General features: G+C 35.1%; 1 protein-coding gene across 5 annotated transcripts in view; it reads left to right on the forward strand.

The window, feature by feature from the left end:
* LOC113227504 (homeotic protein distal-less) overlaps positions 1-19,248 on the forward strand; it is a 185,414-nt gene that overhangs the window by 41,758 nt on the left and 124,408 nt on the right. For all 5 annotated transcript variants that reach the window (XM_026460442.1, XM_026460441.1, XM_026460438.1 and 2 more), the window contains one exon: positions 12,875-13,062. In XM_026460442.1, the coding sequence (XP_026316227.1) occupies positions 12,875-13,062 (188 nt within the window). The remainder of the gene's footprint in view (positions 1-12,874; positions 13,063-19,248) is intronic.

A 19,248-nucleotide genomic window follows, 5' to 3' on the forward strand; every position in this document is an offset into this window, starting at 1 on the left:
TACAACGTCTTCTTTCTTGTTTTATTGCAAATTAAGAAATAAAATATTTAATATGCATATGCACTCTATAGACACATATAAGCAAGCATTCATATCTATACATACAAATACACACACAGACACTATCAGCTAACTCGATGCGTTACCACCAAAAGGGTTCGTTATGCGTGAAGGCAACAGCGGTCAGTTGTGACTATGGAAAAAATAGTACATCAATAATATCCTCGCTGTCTTTCGCTATACGCTGATAGTTGGCTGTTTTAAGGAGAATTAAATTACACGAAACCTCCCTCATAGGAATATTGAAGGTAACAGAACGTAAAAACCACGCTCGACTAGCCACCACACACTGTCACGTCACACAGCTGTTTCCGAAAAAAAAATTAAAAAGACATTAAAAAAATATTTAATAACACACTACGTCTATCGGACATTTTTAATTGTTGCTTATAAAAACTTTTTTATTTTCTATTTTTAAAATTTCGAAGTAAACTCGCTTTAGGCGACGACACGTGTTTTGTACAGTTACATAGAGAAGTTGAAACATTCATAATGTAAGTTATAATTATTACTTATAATATAATTAATATTAATTATTTAAATGTAAATGATGGTTAGTTTCGGATATGATCGTTGGTTATTAAATTAACTTGTGTTTTTGAAAGTGAAATTACTATTATATATTATTGATTAGAACTTGTTAATGTAGAAAAGGCGGAGAAACATGATAGGTGTGTAGATATTGAACATTTTAGTTTATAGTTTTGTGCCAAAGGTAGAATAAAAAGTTTAAATATTTTCTGTGTATTTATATTTTCATAAATCACATCGCGTTTGGCACTTTTCTTCTCAAAAGTACGGTATCCCTAAAACTGAGATCTAAGTCAGATTAAAGTGTTCCTTAGGCTAAGTGTGGACACACCCCTAGCTCTACAATTTTTTTGTTCGGCCAATGCGTCACGCCCCTAATGTTATCTAGTTTAGTCCTGTACGACATTGTATTTTTTAAACTTGGAAAGGTTTGAATTCAACTCATTATATTTTAGGTTAATATTTAGTTATGTTACGCTCTGCTAATAGAAATTTCTATACGTGCAGAACGCTTCTGAGTTCTTTTCCTCGACTCATCTGTAGAACAAAGATCTATGTGCAAGTCTATTTGTTCTCAGAACATCGTACATTTCGTTCGTTGTTAAATAAGATATAGATTCTCAAAACACCTTTACATAGGCCTTACTTAGAATAATGAAATTATTATCGTAACGTACTTATTCTCTTTTCGCTATATAATGACATCGAACTCTGTTCTTCGGATGAGTCGTTCTTATCATATCGACGGCATGCAATATAATGCTTACAAAGATTTTGCCAATTGACGTAAGGTGCATTTGCCAAGTGCCGATTGTTGCCCAGAGTTCTTTTGTGCACCCTCTTTTTAACTGACTTCAAAAAAGGGTGGAGATTCTCAATTCGACAGTTTTCTTTGTATGTACGTTACGCGATAACCCCAGCATTTGTGAACCGATTTTGATGATTTTGTTTTGTTGGAAAGAGGGTACTTCAGTATTTGAAGAAAATATTCCACATCTTAAAGTGACAAACCACGGGATGAATCCGGTTTCGCGCACTTTCCAGTAACCGATTTCAATTAAACTTGTCAAATAAATGAACCTTTATGAAGATGAAGAATTCCCTGAATTTTTGAGATCGGTTTTTGTAAAAAAGTTATGAGTTATCAATTCATCTACGGATAGGGTACCCATAGTCAACAACGGGGGCCCAGTGTAGGTGGATTCGCAAGGCATCAAATGCAGGATTCATACCATCTATTTCTTCGCTGTCACCCAGAGGTGTTGCTACTAAACGGACTAAAGAAATCGTTCTTCCATTTGGTTATCATTGCTGTATGGGTATTTATTTAGTAGCAGTACAGTTCCATAAGACTTACTCCGGGGAAGTACTGCCACCTTACCTATGTCTGCCGCCAAGCAGTAATGTGACCATAATTGCGTTCCAGTTTTGAAGGGGTGCTAGTAAATTTATAGATTATATTTAGAGATATTCAGAGCTTAATCTGATCTGTGGGGCACCGTTACTGTGTCCGTCACCCTGAAACATAATTTGGCAAGTCCCATGTGCCTGTAATTTTTAACTCTATTACCTTTCAAAACTGGAACACAGTAATAGGTAAGGTGGCAGTAATTCAACGAACAAACTCTTTCGCAAGGAGCTCTACTGCTATATGAATTTTACTGCAGCAAAAGAAAAGAAAAAAAATCTAATTCAAAACTAACTTATCCGCCTTCAACTTGATATACTAACTCTGTTAAGAAGACCCATGGCAAGTAGTGGAATGAAAACAGGTCGACAGAGTACAGCAACATGATTGAAATATTCAGAAATTTTACCAAATAAAAAATGTGAAAGTAATTAAAAATTGTAATTCGGTTCTCATAATACTGTTTTATTATAAAAAAGGCGCGTACTAGTTAACATTCTCCTTAAAACTTTTTTTTACATGTTAAAGTCTTATTTTATTACTCAGTACCGGCCAGTTTCGCTTTCTAAGGGGTTAGAGTAGACGAGCGATTATGCGACACGATTTTGCGAAATTATTATTTAACTTTTCTTTCTGATTGTATTACATGATGGAGATTGTTTCTGTATTAGATCTTTGCCTTACACTACTTTCTTTGAATTTCGAGATGAGTAATGTCAATCGTAATATTTATGCCGCAACAATTCAAAAATTATTTGCTCCAGCGGTCAAGGAGAACATGGCAAGATCTGTTGGACAAGCTAAAACTTTTTGGGAATCAATAGAATAATAAAATAAAATAAGCCAAGCACTCTTAACTGACACGACACGTGTTTTTTTCGTTAGCCTATATTAGTATCTCACTGAAGACCTATCCTTTGGACTTCTATCATTCTCCAGTCATTTAAAAACGTCTTTAGATCATCCCGCCGTCATCACATCGGCCTACAGAGCCGCCGGCGGCCATCTTATGGCACCAATTGAGTGGTAATGCATGTCCACCTCTCTGAGTACATAGAGCAGATGTGTACCCAGTCCCATTTCAGCCTTGTGGTTCTTTTGGCTAAGTTAGAATAAATTAAAAAAAAGAAATTCAAATAAATAAAATTAAGAACACTTGAAAATCATGAAAGTTTTTAGTCTGTATTTTTTACAGATATTTGAGTTTATGTAGAGTTAAAAAAAATGGATATTAAATGTTTTTTTTTTCTGTTATGCAATAGCATCCACGTCTCCAGATCTGCGTGCAATATTAGGAACAATTTAAACATCATATAACTTATACGAATTGTCGTTAATAAATTATCTGATTTTCTCTCTCTTTCTCTCTCTTTGACAAAGAGAGTCTTCAAAAAATAAGGTAGCGCTACAAGCACTACATTGCAAGTACATTGAGAATGTAACAAACTACAGTTTAATACGCATGAAAGCTAAGTCCATCTTCCGGATTACGCTAACACACGTTTGGCTTTTTTCAATTATTTAGTCGCACGTCTGCGACTCCCTCAAAAAGTTTTTGAAAAAATCATTTCGAGAAAATTATTAATTATTTTTCCTTAAATATGCAAAACTACATCGTCGTCAATAATCAATTACGCATAGTCGCAAGTCTGAGGTTACCTTAAATGTGTTTTAAAAGGCTTTTCGTCGAAGGAGGAAAGGTTTTATTGTTTTTAACCAGAGTCGGGATTTTCGGTAGGCGGCTTCAAAGGGGCGGGGATGATTCAAGCAACACTGAATGATGCTCTACTTTGATATTATTCAAAATTATTTGTAAGGCATTCCTGCTTCTTTGATTTATTAATGCCTTGGTTCTATTTTTATTAAACTTGCATTCATATTACTGCAAGATTGACTTAAGGTTATTGGTGTGAATTTATCGTACATTAGTTATTGTAGCTATTTAGAGTAATGTGTGAACCTTCCTTTTATTAAATCGGTTAAAAATGTCGTTAAAAATGTTTAAAGTCACAACACTACAATCGACATTGTCACATCACTACGGGGGTGTGTCCGTACCTCGGGCCTGCATTGTTTTGTCTGTCTGTCTGTCCAAGCCGACATACATACATTCATATATGCATATGATATATACATGTAGGCATGGGAAGGTTTCTTCGAAAATTGGTGACCAGGAAAAGGTCTCTTTTTTGTATATTTTGTAAATTGAACCTTCTGGTATTTGAGGCCAGAGGTTTATATGAACATTGTTATCATAATTAAACCTCTTTTTAACTGCCCTCTTAATATGGCCATTGGTGAAGTCCTCTTAGTATGGCCATTATACTTACAAGTACAATACTTATAAATATCTATAAATATATACAGCCTCTTTGGCTGAACGGTTACCATGCTTGTACTGCCACACAGAGGTCCCGAGTTCGATTTCGACATTTATTTCTTTCGTGAGTTTGGGTGTAATTTGTGGTTGTTGACGTGTGTGTTCATGACACAATAAAAAACCTCAAACAAACAGAATACAATACGCTAGTATTACAGAGGGAGATCTTCTCTATCCGACTGTTGAGATCATAAAATAGACCTATATTCACCAGCGGACTAACAATGGAAGAGATGTAAGTTTAATGCGACTTTAGGGGTTTTTCACCAGCGGCAGGCTGGCTTGTGTACAATCTCAGGTGGAAAAGAAGATATAGACAAGAATGATTTTATCGCATAAGAAATATAGAGATGTGCTAAAAAATTTCACTTTTAATCTGTTCACATATTGAACGTAGAAGCAAAGCACTTCTGTCATTGTAATAATAGGTTTATTGAATATCACTAGGTATATTTTACTACCATGATATTAAATTATTTTAGTGATATTACTCTATATTTGTTTTAATAATTATAATACTTCTATCATTATTTTGTTAACCTACTCGTATCACAAACTCGAAAATTGTTTTGTCTGAAATAACGTTTGTTAGAATTTTTATTACACCGAAAACCGAATTTTAATGAAACAGTTGTACTTTCAGGATATATTGAATGTTTATCGCAAAGACACGATTAGGTTTAGTTAGGTTAGGTTTAAAAGAAAAAACATTTTCCTCTCAAAATCATTTTCGAGATTATGAAATTTCGACCAAACGTTCGACTACTGATAGGTAACCATTACTCCACTAGTTTGTTACAGGCACGGTATGCAGAAGACGCTGGTTCAAATCAAGTTGGATCGAAGGAATGCACTTATCGTCGTCTTAGAGTGAATACCCCGTGATATCTATGTCATTTTTCAGAACGAAGATAAAAATGTAGTAAACGCAAAATGTTTGTAGTTAGCATTTTTTAGTTAAACTATACCTCTTTCAGATACTAATTTACTTTAGTTGCGCAATAATTTGTGCAATAATTTTATAAGTTTTTCTCTAAAAAGAATCGGTAAAAACGAACTATGTGGAAACGCATATGTGAGGTTTTCATTCTTAGGCGTTATGCGCTTATGACGTATGCTCGCATGTGGCTATTTTATGCCAAGGGTACCAAAACAGAATCTTCTTTAAGTAATTTTCCAACTAGTAGCTAGCTAGCACAGTTCTAAGTTATATCCGCCAGTAAAGATAAATTTGCAGTAATGTTTCACTGATGTGCGATATGCAAAGTTGTTTGCCGACCCGTTTATCATTTGCGGCGATATCTGCTTGTACGGCAATGAAAAGTGATTATTATTGTCTACTTTGTAAACAAAACCACTTTTTGATGCGAGTATACTTTTTTAAGTGTATGATTTGAATTTGGAATACCATGGTATTCGAGTTTTTAATGGAAATATCTCATTGGTTTGAAATACTGCTGTTCTAAATTTGAATTATCAAAATACTAGTGATTTAGTTGCAATCAAGTAATTTTTGTGTTACGTTTCTATGATTTAGGTCACACAACTTCTCCAGTTTTTTTCTTAATAAATAATAAATTGGCAATTACAACAGATTTTGTAAAAAAAACTAGTAATCTAAAAAAATCCCACCCGTATCCTGACTGGCTATGAATAAGAGTAAAGTCCACATTATCATCAGATCAGCTGATAAAATGAAAACATAATCCAATTCCCATCACCACTTCGATTTGTGATTCTGGTTTTAAAATCTACACGTAAAAATCTATATACATATAAAACAATTAGAGTTGTATAGTGAAAATATTTAAAAAATGTGGAGCACTGCTGTTCTAAATTCGAAATTTCAAAAGACTAGCGTCATAGCAATTGCCAGGGTTAATTTTGAAATTAAGTAATTTAAAATTATTAAAAAAAAATCCAATTCCCATCACCACTTCTGTCCATGACACTGCCTATAAAATCTACAACAAATAAAAATCTATATCAGGAACAAAAAAGAACACAAGTTCGAATAAAAAAGAATTTAAAAAGTACGTTCAAAACGCACCACCAAAAACGTACGGCGCTAAGTCTTGCGGCGATCCGATGTTGCGATATGTAACGTGTAATTACTACTTACAGAACACTGACTATTATCAAGTAGCGGTTACCTTTCATATATTTTACAAAATGGATGGCGTCTCGCTTGAATATTTATATTGTGAATTTATTGCATCGCCTTTTTGATTTATTTTGTTAAGGGCCGAAAGTTTTCGAACGCTTTTCGGCTTGTTGGTGCGTTTTCGATGGTCCGTATTTTGAATTTAGAACATAAAAATCCGCCAATCAAAATAGGAACACATTTTTCGCGGTTGTTACATATGGAAATGAAACAAGTTTTTTTTCTGATCTAAACCGGATATATTTGTATTTTTTTTTCGAACAAACCTACGTCTCGTGCCCGTTAAAGGTCCCATACTCACATTTGACTCAGCTGAACTCGAATGCAGACTAATATTGAAAAAACGAATGTATGCGTTTTGGATCTCAAAAAAATAATTTCATTTTCTAGAAATATATACATAAATGTGCAGCATAAATTTATAAATATTTCTGTGTTAACCTCAAATGGCTTTGGTTGATTGCGAATAACAGTGAAAATGTTGAAACAATCGCTTTGGAAAAAATATATAGTGAAATTGAGATTATACACCATTGACTTACAATTATATGGACGTCGGGTCCGCGCTAAAAAGCGTCCGAACTTATAGGGCGTTAAAATCGTATACAGAGCGTCATTCACGCTTTAGTCTTCGTTTGTTCGACTGACAGCGAAGCAAGCAAAATTAGACAGTACTGCGATGACATTACAATTTAAATTCAACGTTTTAGCTTTTTCATATTCCTTTACATTTCACTACGTTGATTGGGACATTTTTTTCGTGGTTTTTGTATTAGACCCGTCGTCCATTTATTTGTAAGTCAATGTTATACACTGATTAATATAGGTACGGTGTGAAAACACGATTCATAAAAATTTTCACGATTGAAAAAAACTCAAACTTATCTCACAAGTTTTACAAGAAAACCGCTTTATAGGTACTTTACATATACAATGATTTTTTTCATATCAACTGGACTAAATAGAATATGTATACTTTTCAAATGACTAATATCGTTTGTGACAAATTCTGAAATAAAGCAAAATGAACCGTATTAGGACGGAAAAAAATTGAATTCGAGCTGAGGTAGTATCAACTCTTAAGGCGCGACTGTAGTATAATGACTTTTTAGTAGACAATCTGGTGAAATTACAAGCACATGAAATGTCTCATGGTGAGGTGGTGGCAGTGCCGCCCAGATATTTGCGATTCAAAGATATGAGTGGCACTACAACTGCTATGGACAGACGTGTCGCTTATCACCAGGCGCACGACTTGTTGGTTCCGTCACTTGATATCATAAAAAAAAACAAAATGTAAATAAGGTTTTTAGCAATTTCATGTCTGAATTTGCACTTTAATAATCAGTTAATTGATATCAACATTATTTCAGTACAAAGTAGTAAAAAAATCGAAAAAAAGTTCGTGGAATATGTTAGCCAAGTTTTATTAAGTTTTCTTCAAATTTGAAAGGGACAACTGCTGAGGTACTCTCTTTCGGACAAAAAAGCATCGTGTAATAGACATACAAAAAAAGAAACAAACAGTCGAATTAGAACCTCCTCCTGTTTTTGAAGTCGGTTAAAAATTATAATAATGTAACATACAGGGAATTCTCTGTATTAGGAGTACCAGAGCAATGGACATCACTCTGGGGCGCATCATTTCACAAAAACTAATTTATTTATGTGACGTAGGGATAATATTATTTGATAAATGTGCGCTTTTTTAAATACACAATATTTTTTTATGTTTGATATCCTACATACTAATTGGCCCGTCTATATTAATTGATTTACGGATAAATTATAAACGAACTGCATTCAAGGTAACACTATCAATACGTTTAAGAATATTACATTCATATTTTGTATTAAAAAATAAGTCAAATCTTGGTTGCGCTTTCCATTCAGTAGGTCAGATTAGGTTAGTATATAAAACAGCAGCACGAGCCGAGCGAGCGAAACGAGCGCGCCGCGGCAGCGGCCGGCGAGTGCCAGAAGCGAATTTGCTTGCGTTTCCGAACAAGATTTCAAGTCAAATTATATTATAATTAATATAATATTAGTGTATAAATATGTTAGTAAATTTAAAAAAAAACGTATTATAGTGAATCAAATTACAAAAAATAAGTATCTAAATTATATTTCCAGTGCTCATCTCAAACATGAGTCCCAATATAAAACTATCAAAGTTAATTTATACAAATCAAATATTTTTTTGCGTAGCTGAGAACAGATTAAAATAACCATTGATTTAATTTATTTTATGTCTCAGAGAAATCGGATCAATCATTAAAAAGATGACCATTTAAATTTTTTGCCTGCTGCTTTTGCAGATTTAAAATGATCATTAAAATACATAGTATTTTCTAATTCAGAAAAAACCTTTTCAATAAAGACCAAAAAGAAAAACTTTTCTAGGTTGGTTCAAGTTTTGTTTAGAAACTCGGACTAAATTTTTATTCTTAATAATGGGACGTATAATGGATTGAAGATGATAATGTTGGTGATGATAAACATTTCATATACTTATTCACTTTAAAATATAAACCATATTTTTAAATTTTATGGTTTCCTATGAAACGACTCAGGCGCATGTTCCGTAACTGTAAAACCGCTACTTTAATCTCGTAAATGGAGTGTATGGATTTTATTTTAGTCTTCGAGCGAGACTAATATGCGTTCAATGTATGATGATCTTAAGATTTAAAAGAAGGTTTTTTCTTGTTTTGTGGTGACACAGGTGACACCTGCAAAATGATCACTTTACAGGAGAGATTGATAGTGATATCAATATGTCAATAACTTTTTTATGCTTGAATACGAGCGTTAGAAAATTTCACATGTTATAATGAATTATTTTTCAAGTAGTTCGTATTATTTTTATGACTTTAATGTGATAAAAGTATTTTAAAAGCATTACTACATTTATTACATGTGATTTGATTAATAATGATAAAAAATCTGCATTTTTATGATAGCCTGGTATCCTGATGAGACGAACAAGTCGTGCGCCTGGTTATAAGCGACACATCTAGCATGCAGCATTGCAGTCTCAGTCAGAGATTAAAATCGCAAAGATTTCAGTGGCACTGCCAATGCGCCTGTCACCCTGAGAAATAATTTGACAAGTCCCATGTGCCTGTGATTTAACAGATATATTCTGTTCTATTATTTAGATTGATTTTGAGCTGGTGAGATACGCGCGCTTCAGAAAAAAATATTATATTAATATAGTCAAAGATCTTGTAACAGGGAATAGAGTATACTTTGCTTCTATAAGTAAAAAATCTTAGCGCTTTAAAATATATGAACTTCTTTACTGTCGGCGCTTTTGATGATCTATAAAATGCAAGCGTAACGAAAGTCTAGATTTCTAGATACAGGAAATTCATTAGCGACCATTCCAAGATAGTTATAATGACTGCATTTTCTAACTAATAGAAAATATACTGTCATAGTTAGATAGAATCAGAAAGTGTACAGTTAAAGTATAGTACTCATTATGTAATATGTTAATAAAATCACACCTACGGCAAATACTTAACCGCGAAAATGGCTTACCAATGAAATTTATTATATTTATAAAAACAGACTCATTAATTTATTTATTTATTACAGGCAATCTAAAGCAAACATTTATACTTAAAAACTTTTGGTAGGAGTAGAGCTCCTTGTGAAAGAGTTCGTCCAGGGAAGTACTGCTACTTTATCTATTTATGCCGTAAAGCAGTAAAGTCAGCATTACTGTGTTCCGGTTTAGAAGGGTAAGGGTATGTCTCTAGTGACAGGCGCAGTGGCAGTCGCCTTATCATCAGGCGCACGTCTTGCACGTTCCGTCACTTGATATTATAAAAAAAAAATCTGTTTAACCGACTTCAAAAAGGAGGAGGTTCTCAATTCGACTGTTGTTTTTGTGTAAGTTACGCGATTACTCTGACACTCGTGAACCGATGTCGATGATTCTTTTTTTGTTGGGTAAGGGGTACCTCAGTAGTCAAGTATGAAAGAAATATTCCACCTGTGTGGCAAATTAAGGAATGAATTTACTTTATTGGATTTCACCCACTTTCCGTTAACCGATTTGAACAAAACTTGGCAAATAGATGTAACGAAAGCAACGGAAGGGGATAAACAACCTTTTTGATTCAATGTTTTAGGGCAGGGGTTCCCAAATTTATTTAGTCTACTGCCCACTTTGAGAATAAATTATTTTGCGCCCCCATTTTTTCACCTACTTAAAAACCACTATAAGTTCAAATTAAATTAATTATTGTGAGCTATATTAGCGGAGATTAAGCATTCATTCTAAACGAGACTTTTACTATAACCCGCAAGAGTTAACTTGAAACATGAGCGCAGTAGGTAGTACACAACGGCGCTCAGGTCTCAAGTTAACTCTTACGGGCTACACCTGCCAATGAGAATGATTATTGAAACGCAACTTTATGGTATTCAGAGTATCTTTTATTCAAAATAAAACAAACATAATCGATCCTAATATCAAAGCTAATGTGAAGGATGAATCTGACGCTGTTTAATAAGTTTGTTGATATCACGTTCCAATTTACTCAAGAACAGCCGCAAGTCACCACGTTCGGTAACATGCAAACGATTTCTCTTTCTAGTAAGCAGCGTTGTCACAGCACTAAAACCACGTTCACAGAAATATAACGATGGGAATGCTATCAAGAATCGTTGAACGATTGACCACAGTCCAGGGTACAATTGCGGAATCGGTTTTTTTAGCCAAAATTCTTGGTAGTCATTTTTGAACTTGATTTTTATTTCCTCGTTCGTTGTCAATTATATAAGTTCTTCTTCCAGCTGAGGTGATATTGCTGTGTTGACATTTGAAAACGGATCCAACACTCAGTCTGGTATTTCCAAGTTCAAACCTTGCAGTTGATTCTTTGATGTAATGAGCTTGTTGCGCAATTCTGTATCTTTAGTTTCCAAGAACTCTATCACAGAGTCAAACAGGTTGCAAAATCGAGTCAGACAATTGCCTCTTGATAGCCAACGAACTTCAGTATGAAACAACAAGCGGTTGAAATCTTCGTCATTAGTAACACAAAGCTGATGAGATAATCTATCATTCAAAGAGCTGCTACGGATTTTATTGATTTCTTTGATGACATATTGCAGTGATTGAAATAGTCGTTCACTTAAATTTCTAGCAACCAAATGTTGTCTATGAATAACGCAATGTACAGCAAGGACATCTCGAATTTTATTTTTTAAGTACGCTATGAAGCCTTTATGGCACCCTGTCATAGCCGGAGCGCCATCCGTAGCAACTTATATTTTTTCAAGGGAATCTCTTTCTCATCACAAAACTTTTCCAATGTATTGAATATGGTTTCGCCTTTTGTATCGGTCTCTAAATTTCTAGCAAACAATAGTTCTTCACATATTTTCTCATCTTTAATAAACCTCTCGTGAGACAGCAACAATGCTTCATTAGTTGGTAAAGTGGACTCATCGAGCTGAATTGAGAATTGACTAGTCCTCAGATGATTGCACAATGATTCTTCAATGTTTCCAGCCATTTCATCAATTCGTCTTTGCACAGAATTATTACATGCATTTTGAAAATGTTTTTAGACATAGAATGCACAAAGGCGACGATGGGTTTGTGGGATTTTCAATGAATCCGAATTTAATATATTCCGTCGAGTTGCGGATACCAGCCCGTTGCACCAAGTTTCAAGTAATATATTCCGCACAGTATTGCCGTCTCTTCTTTTTTACTTCCGACATTGTTTAGTTTTGAGAAATACGCAAGTGAGTGTTGAACTTACTACGTACTGCTTATCTATTACGCGCGAAACCGCAAATGAAAATAAAATAATATTACGTTGTTTATATAGGATTATATAAGCAGCACGCACTGACAGGAATAAGACAAACATGCATAAACTCGTTTATCTCATTCGACGCTCAATCGTACTGAATAAGTAGAACAAGTATTCTATGAACCAGCCGATTGATACAGCAATACACAAATCGGGTTATTTAACAAAAACTTGTTAAAACATGATTGCCCGCGGTATATTATCTATGAAAATTACCTATCTCTGTGAAAGTGTTCGTCCGAAGAAGTACTGCCACCTTTCCTATTTCTGTCGCCAAGTGTGATCATTACTGCGTCCTGGTTTTGAAGGGTACGGGTGCTGGTGAAATTACAGGCACATCGCACTTGCCAACTTCGGTCTCAGGGTCACGAGCGTAGTGGCAGTGTCCCTCGGATCTTTGCGATTTAAGACTCTGATTGCCACTGCGACTGTTATGGACGTCCTATCATTTGAAAAACATATATATTTAGCTAGACTTATTCCTTCCACAGAGAAATGCGGCCTCTCCGACGATCCGGGTCTCCGAGTAAATGGCAAGGGGAAGAAAATGAGGAAACCACGCACGATATACTCCAGTCTCCAGCTCCAGCAGTTAAATCGAAGGTTCCAGAGGACGCAGTATCTTGCTTTGCCCGAACGGGCAGAGCTGGCTGCCAGTCTTGGGCTCACGCAGACGCAGGTAAGTTTAGTTTTAGGTATAATTACCATCTATGATAAATCTGTCAAAGATTTCTCATAGATGGCGCTACGACTAAAAAGTCGTTGAAAGACCAAGTACAAAGACACGACGCAAGCACATAGAAAAATTCGTGAGGTCCGTTGGTTCGTTCCGTGGCTTAGTTGGTATAGCGTCTGGCACGGTATGCAAGAAGACGTCGGTTCGAATCCGACCGGATCGAAGGAATTTTTTCTGAGTGCTTTTTCTGAGTGTTCGATCTTTGTATTAATAATTATAATTACCTATCTTAATCGATAAAGAAAAACAACTGCAAAATAAAAATAAAATAACAAAAAAAATATGCATAAAGAAAAATTAAACGCTTTACTTAAATAGTACATATTGACAACTTTTGAGTGGTGGTGGTGGAACAGTGGTTTTCTACGATTTATCACACTAATATGCCTGCGGTTCACACTGTGGGTACTAAGGAATCCCAGGTCAGATTTAGACCAATTTGAGATACGAACTTTTCTATCAATGTGGCGGTGATATTTTCTAATTAAGAAAAAAACATCCCTTAAATAGGGAGAAAAAAACTTATCTAAATTGATTCAGGTTCTGTTTTAGGTAGACGGACTTAATTTCATTGCTCTAATGGATGATCATTCGGTTGATCGGGGTTGATCTGGGGTCAGGATCTGACTGAGTGGGTACCTTGTGCGGGCTTACTTGCACGGGTTTTAGTGCCCTTCCCGTATAACCAAAAGGTTGAATAGGGAGTGTCCCTATCAACAAAACTTATGTAGAAAAGATATGTGACTGTTCTGTGCCATAAAAAGTAAGAAAATCTAACATTAGAGTTACGGTTAACATGTGATAGTGTAATAACCTAATATTCGGTGTGTAATATTTAATAACCCGTTTATATTAGAATGTAAATAAAAAAAAACATTGACTTAAAAATCATTACCTGCGCTATTAAAACATTTAAAAAAAACACCTTGTCTATTTTAATTATAGGTCTTGAGTCTATGGTCAATAAAAACTTTTTGTCTTGCTGTTGGTAGCAATTTTTTTATTAGCTGAATGTAATTTAAAGATAACGGGTTCCGCAGTTAATTGTGCTTTTCACATCCACACAGGAAGTTAACCGAAGAAAATGTGAATTCTTAAAATAACAAATAGATGTTAAGCCGGATTTACATTTATTAGACGTGTCGTGTCGTGATGCGACAGAACGGTATCGGTATGTGTATGAAACATTTCATATGGTTAGATTTATATTAGCGTGTCGCAATCTGACGTGAAGGCTAGTATTGTGTCGCATCAGAAGCGATCCCGATCTACGTCAGGACGGGTGTGGGGCGGCGGAGCGGCCGCGTCACGTCAGATCAGACAGGTGTGCACGCGTCTTTACTATGTTGTGAAGTATTAGACATTCGGAATGTATAAACTCGCGGAGAGCCACGACGGTATTGTTTCAAAATATCGTGAGAAGGCGTCAGGACACGAACGTATAGATGTGAACGCTAGCCATGACGTCAGAGCGCATCACGACATGTCACGTCAGACAAATATAAACGCGGCTTTATCCATTCATCATTATCGTGAACCCTTTATACGTCCCACTGTTGGGGACGGGTTTCCTCTCAGGCGAGGGTTTAGGCCATAGCCCGCCACACTGGTCCAGTGCGGGTTGGGGACTTTACACGGGGTTTCGGGTTGTGAACCTTATTCGACATGCAGATTTCATCGCCATATTTACCTTCCCCGAAAAGCGCATGGTAATTTAAAATTCAATTTCACATATTCGGAAAAACTCAGAGGTGCAATCGGATTCGACCCCAAGACCTCTGCTTGAGAGGTAGTAAGTCAAACCATTAAGCCATCACCGCTTCAAAAAGACATATTAATAAAAAATAGACGAAAGTACATACCCTTGGAACTTATAATTAATATCTTTTGTGACACATAATGGGTACGTAATGATATAAAAGGGTTTTGTTATTTTACTTTTTTATAGTAAAATACAGGGCTGAGTTATGGAGGAAAAGAGCTGGCAGTACTTCCCACCTTTTTGTTTTTTTTTACGTCAGGTAACCCTCATGGATACCCTCCACCCGGGGAGGTGAGGGTTATGTCGGACTCGAGTAAAACTGACGGGTTCTTCCCACCTGATACCCTGGTACTTACAAGTTTATTATTTGATATAATTTTGTGATAATTAAACTTAGATTTTAAATATTACTTAAGACTCTTTTTTTGTTATTTGTGATTTGCAATAATGTCAATATTAATGACCTGATGTAAAAACATTTCATTGTGTGTGATAACATTTGATCACCATTGTGGTCTGTCGGCTTTTGTAAAATTCATTTAAAACTATTACAATTTTACATTTCCTTTTGTTATAATATCAAGTGGTAGGACGAAGAATCGTGCCACTGGTGGTAAGCGACACGGCTGCCCGCGGCGAAAATTTGGAACGATATACCGCCACCAGTGCATTCTTCACAATCCGTTTATACTTTCAAAAATAAACTCCGAGAGCACATTTTAATACTGCAAAATAAACCTGGAGAAATTTATTTGTATTACGTAAAGATAAACATAAAATACACAAAGACATAGTGACAATTTCATTTTTCTGATCAAATTGAGATATTTATATGTTGTACCTATTTTAATGCGAGAGAGAATTTTTCTTTTTTTCATTTTATTTGTAATTTATATTTTTAAATCGGCCACTTCAAAAAGAGTCCACTGAAAACCAGCGCTGTGGCTCCGCCGCAGTATTTGCTGAGTTGGGCCCTTTTCAGTGAAATACACGTTAAGCATAAAATCATATTGTAACATGTGTTTGTGCTGAAAGAATTTATTTTCTTTCTTTCTTTCTTTAATTAATTAGGTTTTAAAGGATAAGGGTGCTGGTGAAATTACAGACACATGAGACTTGTCAACTTAAACTGTGAAAGGCGCAGTGTCAGTGGTTCGTTCCGTCATTATAAAAATCATATCATTAAAAAAAAGATGATATTTGAGACTCGCCTTTCTTGGTTTTGACGTTTCGTAACTGAAATTCACAATCCCAAGTGCAGTCTGGGTTTCAAGTCAACGTCCTTCGATTGATTTGTGTCAAATTGATTCGTCATGTGTCACCGTATAGAATGAATAATCGTCATCATATCCGTGGGACTTGACAGTGTTGCCTTTAGAATGGTTAGAAGCGACATCAGAAACATTTATTTGTAATTTATTTATATAGAAATTACAGTCATAGATCATTAGCAGTCCATCTCTCAATTCACAAGCAACCGTTTATATATAAATAATAGTCAAATCAAACTACTACAATTTTCTTTACTAGATAAGATATACTGTCTTCTATTTAGATATTTATTTTACTTCAGACAAATCTGAAGTAATTTTTGTGTGTGTAATATGTAATAATACACTTTAAAAATTGGAAGCGCAATCCCAGAATCATGTTTTTAAGATTTTAACTTAACTCAAGGTACATACGTGTAAAACTGTAAGCAAACTGTTATATTTTCATACTATAATTAAATTTATATAAATAATGTAAATATAATACAAATAAAATTGATATTGAAATATTAAATATTAGCAATTGCCATATCTAATATTTCATAACTCTATTTACGGTAACGGTACAAAAAGTAAGAACCGAGTTAATTTTATTATAATTTAATATTTCTCAGTTATTGTCTGAGCGCAGCACTTTGATGGACCGGCATCGATATTTAATAGAGATGCGGCTTTCAAACCAGCTGTTTTATCGATTAATGATTTTTCTAATAATAAGGCACACACTTAACATAAACTCCGGAAACCCTGTGTCGCAGGTGCCATGGACACACACACACACACAGATTAGACAACCACAAATTACATCCAAACTCACAAGAGAAATAAATGTAGGCCTTACAAATATTTCTCTTTTTTGTGGTGGTAAGCGACACGTATATCCGTAACGTTGCAGTGTCATTCAGAGTTCTAAATCGCAAAAATCTTACGGGCACGGGCGCTGCGCCCATCAAGTTAACAAGTCTTATGTGCCTGTAATTTCACCAGTACCCTTACTCTTCTAAACTGGAACACTCACATTACTGCTTGGCGGCAGAAATAGGCAATACAATCGATGAAATGGGGTTATTGCCACCTTTCACGCGAAAACACACGTGAAAGGCGTTAGATTCCACATAATTAGTAAGGACTGCACCATATTGCTAAATTTGCAAAATTAAAATATCGACAATCGAACAATATCGGTAGCATTCACATCCCTACCATCTATTACTTGATTCGATTCCACATCAAAAGAAAAAACTCGATTAAATTCCACTCGGTGTCGACAAAAAGCCAACATTGCGTAGAACTAATCTAACAATGCTCATGTAGTCTTTAAATAATCTGATCATTCTTAAGGTGTGTTTAGATTTTCGTTTAAAACGAATGAATGAATGAATGAATGAATGATTTTTTTTATAGTTTGCCTTCTTAACTGCTTATCCCGGGTTCGATTATCCGGGCCGGGAGAAATATTTGTATGGAATACATTTATTTCTTTCGGGAGTTTGGGTGTAATTTGTGGTAGTCTACCTATGTATGCGTCATGGCACCCGCGATACAGCGTATCGCTAGTGCGGGACTCTGGGTATGTGCGTTGTTATATTATTATTTTTCATTCTTTATCCAAGGTACCAAGTGTCGGGACGAACAAGTCGTGCGCCTGGTAGTAAGCGACACGCGTATCCACGACAGTTGCAGTGCCAATCAGAGCTTTAAATCGCTAAGATCTGATAATCATTGCCACAAGCAAACATAGTCATAGTAATTTTGATTTATGTCACTGTAATCAGTTTGTCTTTGTGATTACATAGTTCGATGGTCTGTGCTCCACAAGCCCTAAAACCCATTGGTTGACAAGAACAAGCTAGCTGTAGGTGTTTGCTATTGTCCGTCATTGCTTCAACACAAAAAGAACCTTTCTCTTAACGGGTCACAACCTCAAATGGTTTTGGTTGATTGTGCATCAGCGACAGTCTTGAATCAATCGCTCTGGAAAAAATATATATTGAAATTGAGGTTATATACTGATTAATATATGGTGTGAAAACAAAATTCTTAAAAATTTTCACTTCTAGAAAAAAAAAAACTCAAACTTACCTCGAAAACTTACGAGACAATCGTTGTATTCATATACTACATGTTTAGTATATGATATAAATATTTTTAAAATGGCTTTAGCATAGCATCTCTCGTGAAAAGTTGTAATTTTGCAGATGTGGCCTTATTATACCAAAGGTGCGATATGCTTCAAAAACATTCCATCTTGTCTTGAATCTGTACACACCATAAGGTGCGAGAAATTCAGTAGCACTTTTTACTGTAGCTCATAAATCTCAACATTTGTCCGTAGGTGCTGTTTATGACCCATTGTTTAGAGCATGCACATTGTCTTTGTGTGTCAGTGATAGACTAGTTTAAATTTAATTGTCAGATACCTCGTTGTTGACTTCACATATCTCGCGGAAATAATCTGGTTACTAAACAACTCGTTAGGTTTTCGCGATTATTACGCATTTAAAATGAATTAATTTTAATGTAAATGAATTAAAATTTAAGGATGCCTTCAAATTATACGCCTAAAGACACTATTAATTTTCATACAATATTTAGCACGTAGTTGCAACGCCACTGTTGTGACACGCGCGCGGCACTTTTTTACTCGTTTATTTTTTGTATACATGTTATGCGATTACCCGATTGACCGATTTTGATGATTCTTTTTTTGTTGGAAAGAGAGTATCGCAGTATTGGTTCCATTTAAATTTGAAGAAAATATTTCACCACTAAGGGTGGCAAACTAGGGGATGAATCCGGTTTCGCGCACTTTCCGGTAACCGATTTCAATAAAACTTGGCAAATAGATGTAATTTCACGAACTTTTGACGTCGGTTTCTTTTACAAAAAAGTTATTTTGTGAAAACATTTTGTTTATCGTAAAAATATAATTTTGCACTTTAACGCCATTCATTGAAAAAAAAACCAAGCAAGCTGCGAATGGTAGCTACAGAACGCCGTTTGCCTATTAGTAAGAGGAACCCTTAAGGTGGCCTCCTTCTTATAGTATTGATGGCATATATCGTTGTGAAAGGTTTGTCTAGTAAAAAAAATACC

The sequence above is a fragment of the Hyposmocoma kahamanoa genome, unplaced genomic scaffold (assembly GCF_003589595.1).
Source record: "Hyposmocoma kahamanoa isolate Upper Pololo Valley unplaced genomic scaffold, ASM358959v1 211, whole genome shotgun sequence".
NCBI classification, from domain to species: Eukaryota; Metazoa; Arthropoda; class Insecta; order Lepidoptera; family Cosmopterigidae; genus Hyposmocoma; species Hyposmocoma kahamanoa.